The sequence below is a fragment of the Sorex fumeus genome, unplaced genomic scaffold, assembly GCF_029834395.1.
Source record: "Sorex fumeus unplaced genomic scaffold, SorFum_2.1 ptg000002l, whole genome shotgun sequence".
NCBI classification, from domain to species: Eukaryota; Metazoa; Chordata; class Mammalia; order Eulipotyphla; family Soricidae; genus Sorex; species Sorex fumeus.
The window spans coordinates 30,869,172-30,883,702 of NW_026606059.1; the positions used below are offsets into that span (position 1 = coordinate 30,869,172).

General features: G+C 35.8%; 1 protein-coding gene across 1 annotated transcript in view; it reads right to left on the reverse strand.

Moving 5' to 3' along the window:
* PREX2 (phosphatidylinositol-3,4,5-trisphosphate dependent Rac exchange factor 2) overlaps window positions 1-14,531 on the reverse strand; it is a 297,562-nt gene that overhangs the window by 107,210 nt on the left and 175,821 nt on the right. The window contains exons 24-28 of the mRNA XM_056130599.1: window positions 13,293-13,515; window positions 11,905-12,112; window positions 4,743-4,922; window positions 2,439-2,533; window positions 615-697 (exon numbers count right to left, since the gene is read on the reverse strand). Of these exons, the coding sequence (XP_055986574.1) occupies window positions 615-697; window positions 2,439-2,533; window positions 4,743-4,922; window positions 11,905-12,112; window positions 13,293-13,515 (789 nt within the window). The remainder of the gene's footprint in view (window positions 1-614; window positions 698-2,438; window positions 2,534-4,742; window positions 4,923-11,904; window positions 12,113-13,292; window positions 13,516-14,531) is intronic.

Genomic DNA, 14,531 nt, shown 5'->3' on the forward strand with positions numbered 1-14,531 from the left:
CAAATATTTTTTCTTAAAGCAGCAATTATTTTTAAAATCTCATCAAGATTTTTATATTTATCTTTCAATACAATATTGGAATAATCTCAAATGATAACATTTACAATTGTATGCTTTACTATCCTAAAAAACATTAACACAAATTATAAATTTATTTCATAGAAAAATAAAAGTTCTAGAGCTATTAAATAAAACTTTACCAGTTGTCAAAAAAATTTTCAAAATGTGCAAAGCTTATAATTTTTAATCATAAAAATGCTTTTAAAAATGTAAATCATTAATTTGTAACATAACAATCATGTGCTTCACGAAATTAATGATGAAGCGGGGTACAAATGTTAAAAAGGATTCTGAAACCCACAAAGTTAAAAAAAAGGAATCATAAACTATGATTTTCTAAGAACTATGAAATATTCGATGATCACAATATACTTTGGGCTACTTGCCTGAAAAAATATTTATTTACTTCGTAAATTATGTAAATTGAAGTAAAGAGACTGGGAGGATAGACTAAAGTCTTTCTGTCCTAATGCCGAGCTCTGTATTACATCTGAAAATGGGATTTCTGACAGGTGAGTCTGTAGAAAGAATATTCACCACTGTTTCAATCATACCTGGCTGAAAAGATGCTCAAGACAGCTATGTATCTTGTCCTGTTTGTCGTGAGAAATGCGAACACTTAGCGGAAGCTCATCACCTAGATATGTATGGAAAAAAGTCAACTTTAATATTTCAAAATATTTTAATTTAAATGAAATTGAAAATAAACAGATTGGTAGTAGGAAGGAACTTGTTAAGGGAAATTAATGCTGGACACAGTGGGGAAAGATGAGCTGCAATACTGTATGTATGTCTAAAACTCAACTATCAATAGCTTTGTAAATCTTCCATAAAATATATTTTGAAAAAAGAAAATAAAGAAACAGAGGTCTGACTAGAAACACTTAGTTTTCGTGCTCAGAAAAAGAATCCTAGGGCCGGGGCTGGAGTGAGAACACAGCGGGCAGGGAATTTGCTTTGCATATGGCCAACTAGGGTTCAATTCCCTGGATTCCGATCCCATATGGTCCCCTGAGCACTGCCAGGAGTGATTTCTGAGTGCAAAGCCAGTAGTAAACCCTAAGCATGGCTGGGTGTGACCCAAAAAGACCAAAAAAAAAAAAAACAAAAGAATTGTAGGGCCAATGTGATAGTTCCAAAGATGCACATACTTTTCATAAGGGTGGCCTAGGTTTGATCTCCAGAATTGCATGATCCCCTGAACACTGTTGGGAGTTACCCTAAGTCAGCATTGTGCCAGAAGTAGCTCATAAGTACCACCACGAGTTATGTGATAGCACAAAAACCAAACCAAACCAAAACAAAACAAAACAAAAAGATGAGAGAAATGAAAAGGAGAGAAAAAACACAAAAACAGAATTCCCAATAGCTTTTATACAAATTACTATTCCTTTGAAACAGAAGTTAAAGCAAATAGCCCATGTGAAGCATTCTTTCAAATAGTGTGTTTTGCTAATATTGAATGGATAAATGGCTGGAGCGATAGCACAGCGGTAGGGCATTTGCCTTGCACGCAGTCAACATGGCCGACACGAGTTCGATTCCTCCGCCCCTCTCGGAGAGCCCGGCAAGCTACCGAGAGTATCTCCCCCGCACGGCAGAGCCTGGCAAGCTACCCGTGATGTATTCGATATGCCAAACACACTAACAACAAAGTCTCCAATGGAGACATTACTGGGCCCGCTTGAACAAATTGATGAACAACGGGAGGACAGTGTTTGTTTGTTTGTTTGTTTTGTTTGAATGGATAAAATAAATTTCAAATTTAAAGGATAGATTTGTTTTATTGTATGAAATGTTTTATTCTTAACATTCCAAGTAAGTACAGCCTCAGGGCCAGTTGAGCTATGCAGGAGGGCCCTATTCAAATCCCAGCATCTCACTGTCCCCCATGCACTACAGAGGATGACTCCAGAAGACAGAGTCAGAGTAGCCCCTATGTGTCAGATGTTCCTCTCAGGATAAAATCAAGCCAGAAGGTAGCTCTAAGATACTGTATCAGTATCACTCCTCTCCATCCCCTATGCATAATTACTACCTCAAAAGTACACTCTGGCACGAAATTCTTAATCTTCAAAACCTTCCTACCTCTTCTTCAGTGTTATAACAGAAACAGAACATATTAATACATGTTTCCGATTCACCCATCATCCTTCACAGCACTAAAGATCATAACATATGTATGGAAATACACATTTCTTTCATGTGTTAGTCACAGTTTAAAATGACTTTATCAAGCATATAAACCTTACAGGCATAGTCTGGGGCTACCAAATTGTAATTAAAGGGTAAAAACATACATGGATCAAACAGACTAATGCTTTAAAAATAGTTCCCAAAAGCCAGCCTTGAAAATGCACGTGCCTAACCACACACACCTGAGTCCATCTCATCACTGTGAAAATAGGAACTGCATTGGCTGCTGCAAATGCTTGTGAAGGACGCGATGGAGTTCCGGTTGCTGTTGCAGTCACTGCAAACAAACCAACAAGATGTTACTTGGCCAAAATCTATATGTGATTTCCTTGAGACAAATGGGCTTAGACCATAGTTTACATAACATCTATTTGTTTTTACTGCTTTAAGGAAAATTGTGAAAAAGGTAAATGGTCAGATTCATGTGAAATCTTCTTCCAAATTTAGTTATATCACCTAATCTATACCCTCAAGACATTTGTAAAACAAAGAGTCAGAAAAACCTAGAAGTGAAACCAAACTCAAAGTTCTTCATGTATCTAATTAATGGCTAATGTCACTCGCTCATTTGCTAACAGAGTCAAAATCTTGTTTCCTGATTCCTGCCCTTCAGTCCCTTCTGGGAGTTTAAAGTAAAAATCATCAGTTGTTCTCCTAGCTTCCTCGGGAAGCAGAAGCACCTGTATCCACCTCAGAACTCTGCACATTGTCTTACCTCCTTTGAAAAGGAAGAGATGGTCAAAATGTCTGTGGGTGCATATGGTCATATTAAAGATAATAGAAATTGTACAGGCTATAAAGTGCCTTTTTCTGCTCAGAATAAATAATAAGTAAATAAATTAATTAAAAAGGAGAGTTGTTTTGAATTTCCGTTTAAAATGTCAGTTTTAGCCTAGAGAGTAATTTATTATTTGACACTAGAGCTTAAGATAAGTATTTTTGATAGGTCATTTCCTTCTGAGTAGAAACCACACATTCCTATTAAAAGAACAGGAATGTTATTGTTATCCTTGGTAGTTAAAAGTGAATGAAATGGTAAAAAGTGGTTAACCTGAGTTATGTATTATTAAATCTCTAGGAATAATCAATGCATACATTTACTAAATCCTTTTCACAGAGACACTGGGATAGTAGTGAGGTTAAGAGAGAAATTGAGAAGGGCTGGAGAGATAGTAACAACAAGTAGGGAAAAGAGCTCTGAAATAAATAACAGTGATTTAATATTTATCAACTTTTCATCATAAAATGCTCTAATAAACAAAAGAGAATAAGACTGTCTTTGGTTTCAAACAATGTAAATGTAAATTCTGTAAACAGAGAAGCTCTAAAGCTGCCCACACAGTATCATGGGAGGTCTGAACAGTCCCTGATGAGGGATGGGTGTTACAAGGGTAAAACTGCTTTCAATTCAGGTAGGTTACTGGAGGGGTCGCCATTTGGCAGTCTGGTAGAAAGATGACAAGGTGAAGAGAAAAGATGTGATTGGTAGCATTCTCTTCTGCTCATTCATAAAGTGAAGCCTAATAACCAGTAGTGTGATATTATTTGTAGTGGGTACTTTTACAGAGGTCACTAAGTAACTGAAGGAATTATGGTGGGCCCTAATACAATACAGTCAGTGTTCTTGTAAGCAGTAATTTGACAGAAAGACATCAGTGAAAGAAGAGACAGAAGGCTGTCTGAAACTGAGAGAGAACTTTCCTCACCCCCACACTGCAACAGAACCATACTGAGGCTAACTAATTCACTACATTTAGCCCCATAACTGGATGATAATAAGGTGTTATTTATACTAGTGAGTTCTTGATCATTTTTTATAGAAGCTCCAGAAATTTAGATAAGCAGCAGGTTGGAGGAGAAGACAGAGAAAGGTGTTCATGGGAGGTAGGCCAGAAAAAATTAGTCAATTGATTTTAAAGATTAACAATAAGAAAAGACATTAAAATCAAAAAGAATTCCTATTTACCATCCCATAGCTCAATGATCAGAAACAAATATTTTGGGAGGGATTTAAAATAGACACAATTTGCTTACTTTTGATATTACATAATTGGTAACAGAAAAGTTTTTCAAATTAGGTAGACTTAGATGGAGACAAAAAAAATGTTTCCAGAGCCTAGACAGATAATAGAGGGTTAAAGCAATAGCCTTGCATGATGCCAACTATAGTTGCTCTGGGCATGGCAGGTGGATCTCCAACACCACTAGGAATGATTCCTGAATACAGACCCATGAGTAAGTTTTGAGCACTGCCAGGCATGCCCCCTCACACCCCCCCAACAAAACACTTCAACATTTCTCAGGTTACAAATGACGAAGATTTGAAAGGACATGCTATCATCCTTTGGTTAATGTAAACAGGTAAAAAAAAAGTGTTATTTTATGAGAGCAATACATGAAACAATAATCAAAATATTTTCAAGATCCAGATGGAAAATAGGGGCTCATACTGACTGTTGTCAGTTTAAAGAATTAAAATGAATTACCTGTAAGAGTCCCTGTTACTGATGGTGTCATGGCCTGAATCTTCCTGCTCATCTCCTGCTACATTAAAACAAACTCGCTTGCAATTTCGTTCTCCCTTCTCATTGTCACTGTCTGTTGGAACTATACACTCTGATGTCTTGCGTTCTAATTTAGGAGAATACGTAATTGAAGACAGAAGACTGCAATATAATATTCAAAGAAAATAATTAAATATATGCTTTCAAATTGGCTGCACAGATGACTGCCTTACCTACTGAACATAAAAGAATAGTTTTACAAATATTCCTAGAGAACTTCCATATTTTGCATGAATATTCTATAGCTTGAAAAACCTCTCACACAAAATTCGCTTGTTCTTCTCAGAATAAGTTACCAAAACAACACCCAATTCAGAGTGCAAATCTCTGTTTGAATATTACCGGTGCTACTTAATAACCTTGTGATGGTAGTAAAGCCAAGCATGGTAAATATCTGTAAATGAATGACAGTAAGAATAACTGGCCCACATGATTGCTGATAGACCAAATATTCAGTAAACACATTGGCAAATATACCTCTGTCCCCAGCCATAACCATAAATGGAAATTACTGGGGAAATATGAAAGTGTTTTTCAAATATTAAAACAGACACTGGGGCTGGAGCGATAGCACAGTGTAGGTAGGGCATTTGCCTTACAGTCAGCGAACATGGCCGACCCGAGTTCGATTCCTCCACCCCTCTCGGAGAGCCCAGCAAGCTACCCATGATGTATTCGATATCCCAAACACAGTAACAACAAAGTCTCCAATGGAGATGTTACTGGGCCCGCTTGAGCAAATCGATGAACAATGGGAGGACAGTGACTATACAGTGACTATAAAACAGACACTGAATGGGCTTTGATATACCCTCATTGGTTTCGTCTCAGATATGAAAACCCATTTCTTCATCCGCACTTGCTTTGGGTTTCTTCCAGACTTTCTCTATTTGTAAGATGCAACGAGATCCACATGAGTATTGTGGGGATTGTGCATGTCCAATTGTGACTTATCTGCCTGGAGGAATAACTGTTCCAGACACTGCACAACATTCACTCTACCACTTTTAACTTGAGTGTTGAATGGTAAAATGGTGTACTAAAACAATTCAGAAATCATGCAAAACATGACATCAGTCACTGCTATCAGCCCTGTGCTATAAAATTTGCAAAATAAATACAGTATGAACAACAACAAGCCAACATATGGTTTTTCTAACCAACAATCATCTTCTCATCTATCAAATACATTCTGTTCCGGCTAATAGCACATAGACACATAGCTTAACACATTTTTACAGCAAATTTATGTTAACATTATTTCGAAATTATGAGAATGTTGTACATCTTGGATATTTTTTATTATCCAAATACTTTATATTGAGTGAAACAATACTCATTAAGTGATTTTTAATAATGAGCTCAAAACATTCACAGCATTATTGTTTCTGGTGCTGCAGAGGCATCATTTAACAAAACTAACAAAAACTCTTTGCCTTGTTGGACCTTAAATTCTACTGGAGGAAATAACCCATAAGCAACTTAACCATGTAGTATATTATATAGTAACAAATATAAATGAAAAAAAAACACAGGAAGGAAAGAAATTGGGAGCTACAACTCCAAATAATAAAGTCAGATTGAGTCTCACTGTGATACCCTAGTTGAAGAAACATTTGGCATATATTAGCTTTTAGATACTAGTGAAAATGGAGAAGATGTATTATTATATTGCTCAACGATCTATGAACATTTAAACAACTGAAAGCTATGAATTTATTTTAAATGCAACTTTTCTATTTGGAAAAATACTTTATGTCTTGTGAAATATACTGTGTATTTATTCATTCCCTCCACCCTACAGATGAGAACGTTAGACTAATTCCAATTACCAAAGTTCCATTCCGCAGAGTTCAGTGCAATGTACTCTGAATACCAAAGAGAAAAGAGAAACAGGAATCCTCATTTTGCAAGGACTCCTCTGTGCTTTATGTATTGTTTATATTGGAAGTCATAGGGCTAAATATAAATAATTTTTTCAGTTACATGAATTGTATTCACATATTTGCCTTTCATTTTTAACAGCCGCAATCATGCTTACACTGACCCTGTGGGAATAAATGTTAGGATAATAAACAAATGATAGATAACAGTGCTTTTGACACTATATTTGCCCATAAAAATTCTATATTCTTTTTCTCAAAAAGATAAAATGCACTATGGGCCAAAGAGATAGTACAGTGCTTAAGCCATTTTTCTTGCATGCACTAGACCCTGGTTTAAACTCCAGCACCACATGGTTCCTGAGTGTTGCAGGGAACAAATCCCATGGCACTATCAGGTTTGGCGCACACACTCCTGCACGCATGTGCACACACACATGCGCGTGCACACACACACACACACACACACACACTCAACACGTGTGCATACAGAAAACTTTAAATTTTTTTTCTCATAAACTGTATTATGTTCTCTCTAGCAGGACTCAATTTTGTCATTTAGCTATCCTCACCATTTTTTCATCCTGGCTAACCTTTACAGCACTCTTACGACAAGTACTTCGCTAAATGGGCATTAATTCATTCAGTGTCTAGAATCACATTATGAAATATCTAGTACTGTCATTATCATCATCACCCTGATCCCGACTTTGGAGGTAGGATAACACATAATTTGCCAATGCAGTAGAACACCACATCCCTGCATATCACTCATATATACTGGACTGGGTGGCTGGCCATTAGTGTGTTCACACAGCCCCAATATCCTGGGGTCACGTTACTGGGTAGCCTCCCCTACTCCTGCCACCTGATACTTTTTATTCACTTGCTCCTTAGAACAGACCGGTTCTATTTTTAAATCCCATAAAAAATCTCAAACTACTATAACTTATTTTCCCCTTTATTGTTCTTGATATCAAGTATCATTAAATCAGAAAATAGCACACTGAAAAGGAAATAGCTTTAGCTTCCTAAGAGCCAGAAAGGTGTCATTATAGTATTACAATTTCCTTCTTTTGTGTTATAAAACTGCAAATTAGTCTAGTCTCTAGTTCCATCTTTACATCTGAACTCAGCAGGATTCAGCAGAATGCTAATATATTAAAAAAATATTAATTCTAGAAGTATTTCCAAGTCATAGGAAAACCAGAGTTCCTGATCAGACAAGTTCTGCATCAGCCTTCTTCATAAGAACAAACGACTTTCAGCAAGGACAAGCAGTAGGATGGAGTGAGGCGATTTCTCCTAAAACCTTGGTGAAGCATCTGAGATAAGCTTCTATATACGAAGAGACAGCTCTGTCTAACCAGGGATAATTATTACATGGTGAGAAAATAGCTTGAGAGCTGGGTTTTTAAATAATTCGTCAAGCCCAACTAAACTGCAGAATCTCTGAATACTAAGGGCCACAGGGAATCAAGGCACTTGGACAACAGCGCTGTTTTAAAGCGATTGTGTAGTATGCAGAATATGGAGAAAATATTTATATTTAGAATTAAATTACATGGTACACACAGAGAAGACCAATGAAGCTTCTCAAATCATCATTTGTTAATTTTATGTCACTTTCCTAATATGTACCCACAGTTGGGTAATGAGTTTTAGAATTACAGAGGGAGAAAATCTTATGTAAAAATAAGTTATCTAGGGACCAGAGTAACAATACAGCAGGTAGGGCATTTTCCCTTCATGCAGCCAACCCAGGTTTGATCCTTGGCATATCATATTGTCCCTGGAGCACCACCAGGAAAAATTCCTGAGCATGGAGGCTAGAGAAATCCTCGAGCACTACAGATGAGGTACCCTTCCCCCCCAAAAAAGGTGATTCTTTTAAGTGGTTTTGGTCAATAAAAAGAGCTTAATTCTTTTCTGTAAGTTGCATTTTAAATATAAAACTATTCAAAACCAAGTAAGTGGGTGGGATGTGGAGATTAAGTGGCTCCTACAATTTTCCTAAAAATATACCTAAGTCAACTGAATTTTAAAAGAAAAGTCAATAAATTAAGACAGACAAAGCCTGGACATCTGCCTAGCAGTACTGGAAAAATCAATGTATTAGAGGTCAAGTCTCTGAGGCAGTGTATACTCAAGCTCATCAATAATCTTGCCATAGACAAAAGAACGACTCATTTCAAAAGCAGGGATAATAACTCTTGTCCTAAGTAGAATTATGGGGATTGGACCAGATGTTCTTTTCTTATAATCCCTCTGAGATAGAGGATGCATGATTCAGTGCAACTATTTCTTGCCTTATTAATTAAGATTTTTTCCTCTTAGATACTTCTTAAATACTTTAGGTAGAAATCTGTTTTCTAAAACAGAAGAAACATAGATTTACCAAATAAAGCAATATACAAAACCCTAAAATATTTACTTCCTGGTCAGTAATTTTAAAAACAATTCAAAGTGTCATGTAATCACTTAAAAATAATTATTCTCCTAGAAATTTCAGAATGTTTGATTCATCTACAACTGGGAAACAAAAATGTTATAAGCAATATTTAAAAACTAGCATTCAGGACTGGAGAGATAATACAATAGGTGGAGCACTTGCCTTAAATGCAACAAATTAGGGTTCAATCCCCACTATTCCATATAGTCCCCAAGTACAGAGACAGGAGTAAGCCCTAAGCACTACAGGATGTGGCCCAAAAGCAAAAAAAAAAAAAAAAAAAAAAAAAAAGATAAAATTAAAACTAGTATGTCAGAGAATGGAAAGTAGCATCTTATTTATAAGTTAACTAATAAAAACAAAAATAGCATAGTTAATTTTCAATATTTAGAGGGCTGAAGCAATGGTACAGTGAGTAGAACATTTGACTTGCATGTGACCAATCCTGATTCGATCCCAGCACTCTACATGGTCCCACAAGGCAGCCAGAGGTGATTACTGAGCATGGCTGGGTGTGGCCCCCCAAAATAAATAAATAAGCTTTCAATATTTTAAAATAATTTTACAACTATGATACAGTTGAAGGGCTGAGATACTACAGCAGGTAGAGACCTTGCCTTGCATGTGGCCAACCTTCGTTTTGATCCCTACCCCATATAATCCTGGAGCGCAGCCAGGAGTGATTCCTTAGCATAGAGTCTGAAGACAGGAACAACAAAAATTTATAAAAGAAAAAAGAAATCTTATGCATCTAAAAGGTGATTGTGATGTCTAAATTTCAAAAGTAAGTAACATAAGACACAGTAAAATAAATTTCATGATAAAATGTCTATAACAAATGCTTAGAGTAAGCTTTAACTTACTTGTGTCAAAATTAAATTAGCCATAGTAGTCTGAGATAATGATGATGTGCACGTGAACTAACTAATACAGATTTAATATAAATTAAAAATCTATAATTTTATAGCGATATTAGATAATAGATTATTACAGATATGTAGATAATGTATAATGTATTATAATATAAAAAGACTTCATATAAATGACTTCATATTCTGCGGACCTTGAAAATATTCAATAATTTTGATCTATTGAATGGTTAACAAACCATCATTTAATATGATAGGCACAATGCCAGTTTCTTTTTGCTTTTTTTTATAATCTACACCAGAATTATATAATTTATATATCTCCATTCTGTCCCAAACATAAGACATCGCTACCCTAAATCCCATGTTGTTTATAATTTTTATTTATCAATTTTTGAAAATTTGAGGTGATATAACTTACACAGAACTATTAAGAATATAGTTCCAGGCATGCGATATTCCAATACTAAACCCATTACCAGTACAAGTATCCATCCACCAATCTCCCAAGATTCCCTTCTGCCTCCATCCCGACCCTTTTTCTTTAGCAAAATCATTTTTAAAATCAGTTGTTAAAGTTGGGTCACAAGCTTAAAAAAGTGTTGACTCTTACAATTTTGATGTAGAGTTAAGTACACAGTTACCTCACTGCTATACCACCGAAGTATCCATAACCCTCAACCAATGTTCTTATGTTACCTCCAGTCTGTCTCACCAATAATCCCTGTTCCCTACCTGACACATAAGATCCCACTCACCTGCAATTCAGAGGCAAGGTTTGCCATTATTTGTTTCTCTGTATACCACATATGGCTGAGAACAGCCAGTATTTTTCCTCTCACTGTTTAATATGATATTCTCGAGTTCCAACCAAGTTGCTGAAAACTGCATGATTTTATCTCTTCTTTTGACTACATAGTATTTCATGTATAATTATACCAGAACTTCTTTTTGCACTGAACTATCATTGGACATTTGCATTGTTTCTATATCTAGGCTACTACAGTAAGTGCTGCTGCAATGAATGTAAGTGTTCATATAGCTTTACAAATCAATGATTTTTATTTTCTTGGGATAGATGACAAGGAATGAGATCGCTGGGTCATATGAGAGTTCTATTCTGACACTTTTGAGAAATCTCCGTACTATTTTCATTAGGACTGAACTCGATAACATTCACAACAGGAGTGATGATAATTCCATTTTTATACCATTCCAGCCAATACTGCTTGTTTAGCTTCCTTTTTAAATATCATGTTGCTTAACCCATATATAACTGCCTAGAATAAATATGAAACATAATCACGTATCACATATGGGAAATCATTCAACTGTTAAATTCTTAAATAAGAATCAGAGTTGCTATCTTTATTTTTAATTAAGTTCCTCTATCTTCTCTTGGTTAAAAACTTCCAAATTACTAGCACAGCTATTTGACTTTCTGCTTAGCAGACATTACTTTAATCAGAAGAGGAAAAAAAAAAAGATACTGTTCATAGGGTCCTACATAAATGATTCTACATTTGTTCATTTACCGAATATGTTAAGAATTTTTCCATTTTTTAAGTTTTTAGAAACATCTTCTGAATGCATGTACAACAAATACTGTGCTCTTTTCTATAAAGATTATAAGGAGATCCCTAAGGTTGGTACTTTCTATAGTAATTTTCATTTAATATTTTCACAGCTTTTTTCTATAATAGAATTTTATCGTTCACTTGCATATTATTAAAGTCTTCCTTAAAACATAGTTAATGTATTGGAAGAAAGAAAATCTAAGTTGCTGGCAAAAATATAAAAAAATACTAAGATGTTCAAAGTAAAATTTTTACATCTATTTTATCAGTTCCATTTAAAGGTATAATAAGTAGAACACTTACTCATCTATTTGACAAACACACAACTCCACCTCTTTCAGCGCAGTCTGAAGTTTACCCAGCAGTTTCTGATAGATATCTTGTGTCTCTAAGTCCTCTTCTTTTAGTAAATAGCGGAGTCCGTTTCCATCTTGCTGCCCCAGAGACAGTCCTGAGGGGGCCGCCATGGTTGTGATTGTATGTTGAATGTATACCATAGGGCTCAGCTTCCCTGGAGTCAAAATAATCCCAGAGATCTATTAATCATATTTAACTCAATGTAATAATCCAGTGCCACACATTTCAATATCAGACTGTATAAAATGATATGGCAGTCTAATACAAAACAAAATAAAAGACACAAATTAATGGAAAAATATGTCCCATGAATCGGAAGAATTAACACTGTTAAAATGAACATCCTGGGGCTGGAGCGATAGCATAGCAGGTAGGGCATTAGGGCATTTGCTTTGCACGCAGCCGACCCAGGTTCGATTCCCAGCATCCCATATGGTCCCCTGACCACCGCCAGGAGTAATTCCTGAGTGCAGAGCCAGGAGTAACCCCTGTGCATCTTCAGGCTTGACCCAAAATGCAAAATAAAATAAAATAAAATGAACATCCTACCCAATGTGTTATGTAGCTGCAAAGTAATCTCTAGCAAATTTTCAATAGCTTTTTCTACATAAAGACTAAATAATGATAACACTTTTATGGAATTGAAAAAACAATTTCAAATGGCCAAGTCCTGAAAAACAAAATGAATCACTGTATTACGACTGAATAAAGGTCATTAAAAGATTCTAGATTATAAATCAAATATCAGCAAGTTGTTAAATGTAAACACAATTGAGAAAATGCATCTGTATGCAAGTAATCTTCATGTAGTGGTGTCATTAAAACCTGCTAAAATAAAAAACAAAATCTACATAAAGTTTATGGGGAATTAGGATTACGGGCTGAGAGTACAGTTAGAGCCCATGTCCTATAATGATGGTGCAGAATGCCATTATGTGCCTGGCAGCTGCTCCTCCAGTATTTTCCTCCTAGTTTCAGGGAAATTTCAGATTAATGACCTCACAGCAAAATGAGCTATGCCTATCATACACATAAAGGAAAGCAATCATTCTTCTACTATAAAGCTCATGCCTCACATATGTGAGGCCATCCATGGGTATGACCCTCAGAACTGCAATCAATGATAAAAAAAAATTCTTTATTTAAATAAAAATGCCAATTCACTTTCATTCTATGAAGTTAGATATACTCATCAAATGGTAACAGTGAGAAAGTCTATAATTATTTCTAGTCACTTACATACCAAGAATCTATCAAATTTCAGGAATAAAGGAATAGTTCTAAGTGCCTAATTTTTTTTTCTTGGTAGAATAAAGCCTCAAAGGCTCACATACCTTGTTCAGAAGATTTATTTTCTTTATCATGAGAATTATGTTTCCTACTGTCCAACTGAACCCCAAAAGCACTCCCCAGGGACGTGGAAGTTTTGGGATATGAAACTTCCATCACATTAACATGGCAGTTGGTCGGGCAGAAATCACTGCTGTGTAGAGGGGATATTTTTGACTTGGCTTGTTTAAATGTGGGCCAGGCTCTATTCTTTAGTACACGAGAAAACTGTAAAATTAAAAAGAATTAAAAAGAAGTTGAACACACAATGATAACTCAAGCATTTCATTTTGTTTACCCACAGTATAAACAGCAGAAATCAAAAGAACATTAAATAATTCCAACAAAAAAAGAGTGAAACTGTAAATTCCTAGGAATAAAGTTGATACTTTAAAATCCATACATTCTCAGTATCTGTATTGCAATCCATAATGTCTAAAAGTGGAGGGAGAATATGGGGGTGTGGGGGGGGGATTGTCTGCCATAAAGGCAGGAGAAGGATTGAGATGGGTTGTGGAGTGTAAAGAAATACTGGGGACATTGGTGGTAGAAAATGTGCACTGATGGAGAGATGGGTGTTTGATCATTGTATGACTGAAACTCAAACATGAAAACTTTGTAAATGTAAATCTTACGGTGATTTAAAAAAAATTTTTTTAATCCATACATTCTTAAGTACACAAAGTAATATGGCCAGTAAGTACACGTGATTGCTTTGAAATTCTGATTAGGTCTTAAAAGAAATAAATTTCAGTGACCTCTACCACTTATTAAGCTGTGTGCTTGTTTATAGAGCCCAAGATAGACAGCAGCTGCAACATCATAGAGTTTGTAACAAGTTTGTTTCTTTGTAACAAGAAAGAGCAATAAGACTTTGTTTCATATTATAGGGAGACTTCATAACACAGAGCCAGAAAAAGGAACCCAGAGAAGGGTTCAGAGAAGACTTAATAATTCCATAGTACTTGAAAATGAAAAGGAATAGGTTTGGGGAGGAGGGAAGACAACAATTTAGCAACAGTGAATAGCAGGTGCAAAGATGCAGAATGCGTAGAGGGTACATAAGAGGGAGTGAGGGGGAAAGTTGAGATAAGTGATTAAACAGGTGCCAGTCAGATGTTGTGTGAAGGGGTTCAATACATAGGACAGGGGGGCGTGTCACAAGAAGAAAACGAGGCTGGAAGAGGGTCACAGTGGGATAATTTGAAGATCACTGGTAGAGAGTGCATTGCAACCCCATGTAG